The sequence below is a fragment of the Alligator sinensis genome, unplaced genomic scaffold (genome assembly GCF_000455745.1).
Source record: "Alligator sinensis unplaced genomic scaffold, ASM45574v1 scaffold2091_1, whole genome shotgun sequence".
Lineage (NCBI taxonomy): Eukaryota > Metazoa > Chordata > Crocodylia > Alligatoridae > Alligator > Alligator sinensis.
In genome coordinates, this window is record NW_005843846.1 from 2,221 (window position 1) to 4,568 (window position 2,348).

A 2,348-nucleotide genomic window follows, 5' to 3' on the forward strand; every position below is an offset into this window, starting at 1 on the left:
TGTAGGGAACTTCTCTAAGTAGCATTTCTGGCAAACTGTTTAAAGCTTCTAGATGGCACAGATGGGAAGACAGAATGAAGGAGCATGAGAAGTATCTTGGTTAGCACATGTCTTGATAGCGACAATGAAGATGAAAAAAGGAATACTACTCACCAAAGATAACTCAAAGCACTCACCACATGCTACTACGAGCTCAGAACTCACCTTTCCAATTTCAGATGCCCAAGAAATGGAAATCTGATTTGGCACTGCTGACGATAAGCGAACTAGAGATGTAATATTCAAGGGTCGCCCAGGTCGCTTCTGTTCAATCCCATTCTTGGGTGGTGGAGCATATCCCTGCAGTAGGAAGGCACGGAGAAGAGGAGGGGGAAATGTTTCTGTGAAGTTTTGTGAGCTCTTCCTACTAAGTCTGCCCAACCCAGGTCAAAAAAAAAAAAAAAAAAAAAAAAAAGATTAAAAAAGCTCATATATATATAAATATACACACACACAGATGTGCAAGATGAGTGCAAGGTTTAGGAAAAGCTTCTACGTGGAGTCAAGGATATGAAAGTTTGTATTACCTGAAAATATCTTTTTTCTAGTAGAAATATCTGCAGATCTATTATAATGGTCTTATTTCTGCTTGCGGCTCCTTGAAGGCAGAAACCAGACCTGTCAATCAAGGCAAGCTAACATGGGCCACAACCCTGAAGACCCAGCCAGCCAGAGATACTTCCCAAAGCAGCTTCATAGAGCTAGACTTTAAGGTTTAATTCAGAGGTTGTTAGACCGGGGAGAAGAGGGGAGTGAAATCAAATGGCTATTCCCTATTGCAGTACAACTTCAAATTCCAACCAAACTACTGAGAATCTCCAAAAAAAGTGCCCACAAACAACAGGAAGGAAGCATGAGGAGTTTTGTCCCTTTTGCTCAGAGGGTTGGATCAGATTTTTCACACTAGAAAGAAAGTTTCAAGTAAGAAATCCTCCTGTTATTCTAGGAAGGGAAACCCTGTAGATCCATTACTATAGGATGTCAAAAGCAGGAAGGGAAAATTCAAAGGAAGGAGATTTCTCCCCTCCCTACTTTTCAAGATAAAGCAAAATTACTGGGGGGTGGGGTGAGAAGATAATTGATTATGCACATTCTCCTCTCCGGCAGCAGAGAACAGAGGAAGCCCACACATTTTGTTGTAAAGATGAATATTAACACCACAAAGAGCTTACAAATCTGCATTTCTCTTCCTATGTTGGACATGAACCTTTAAGGTAATGGCTCCAAAATGAATGAACCTGAAACTTGCAGTGACAAAGATAATCTCTGAGAGCTTCAGAAATGTACAAGTTTAGTCATCTCAGAACTGAAGCCATTGCAGCAGCTGGTATGTTTTATTTGCTAATATTTATGGTGGAGAGTTTAGACCAGAACTAGGATTTCTTTAAACTAGATGCTGCATTCAGTGTTCATTTTTAGAGCTCCCCGATCATCAAGTACATATCCTGCACTAGATTTAAAACGTTTTGTTTCTTTTTAAAACGTTTTTAGTTTCTTTTAGGAATAAAGCTGCATTGTTTTACCACAATTTTGCTCTGGTAAGTGGTATACTACTTCTATGGTCTACCTGTGGTTTTAGCTAGCTAGGCCACAAGCCACCTGGAGGCATGACTGACCGCCACCATGAGTCTGGTCACCCCAAGCATTTTTGGATCCTCTTCTACCAACTTGCTCTGTTCCTTGGGTTGTTTCCCCGTGAGGTCTGCCATGATCTGCTGCATTGGCTACAGCAACTCCCAGAAGGCCTCAATATTAAAACAGGTTCCCCCCAAAAAATCTCACTGTAGAGACCCAAAGCTAAATACCACCTCAGAAATACATGGATACAAATAACCAAGAAGTATTCTTTTTTATCCAGCTTGTTTTGTTCCCCTGCCTGTCTGAGCTAAGAGTCTGGGAAAGCCTTTCCGAGATGGTTGGCAGCAGTCTATAAAAAGCCTGAAGACTGAATAGGTCATTTACGTGGCCACTCCCAGCCCGCCTTGATGACAGACCTGGTCTCTGCCTCTAAAAGAGGGAGCTGCGAACAGAACAGGAGTAAGACTCACCGTACAAAGACCTTCCCCAAGGTGAATACTGGTTTCGTAAAATTTTATTTTTGCTTCTCCTTCTGCATATTCTTATCACAGACCCAGTATCAGCTACTGTATGATGGACATCTTGGCAAAAATATGGCCACAGACCAAGACCTGTTGTACTAGGCACAGTATATACTGCACACAACGCCTTTACTGGCTCCAGGGTACAATTTAAGACAAGAGGCAACAGACAGACAGGAGAGTGCAAGGGAGCGAGAGAATTATTCAGCA

The 2,348-nt window shown here is 41.9% G+C and overlaps 1 protein-coding gene across 4 annotated transcripts in view; it reads right to left on the bottom strand.

Moving 5' to 3' along the window:
* Window positions 1-19: 19 nt before the first annotated feature.
* Window positions 20-2,348, bottom strand: part of LOC102372038 (E3 SUMO-protein ligase PIAS2-like) — a 30,899-nt gene continuing 28,570 nt past the window's right edge. For all 4 annotated transcript variants that reach the window (XM_025195783.1, XM_006039196.2, XM_025195782.1 and 1 more), the window contains one exon: window positions 20-339. In XM_025195783.1, coding sequence (XP_025051568.1) covers window positions 49-339 — 291 coding nt within the window. In that variant the 3' untranslated portion in view covers window positions 20-48. The remainder of the gene's footprint in view (window positions 340-2,348) is intronic.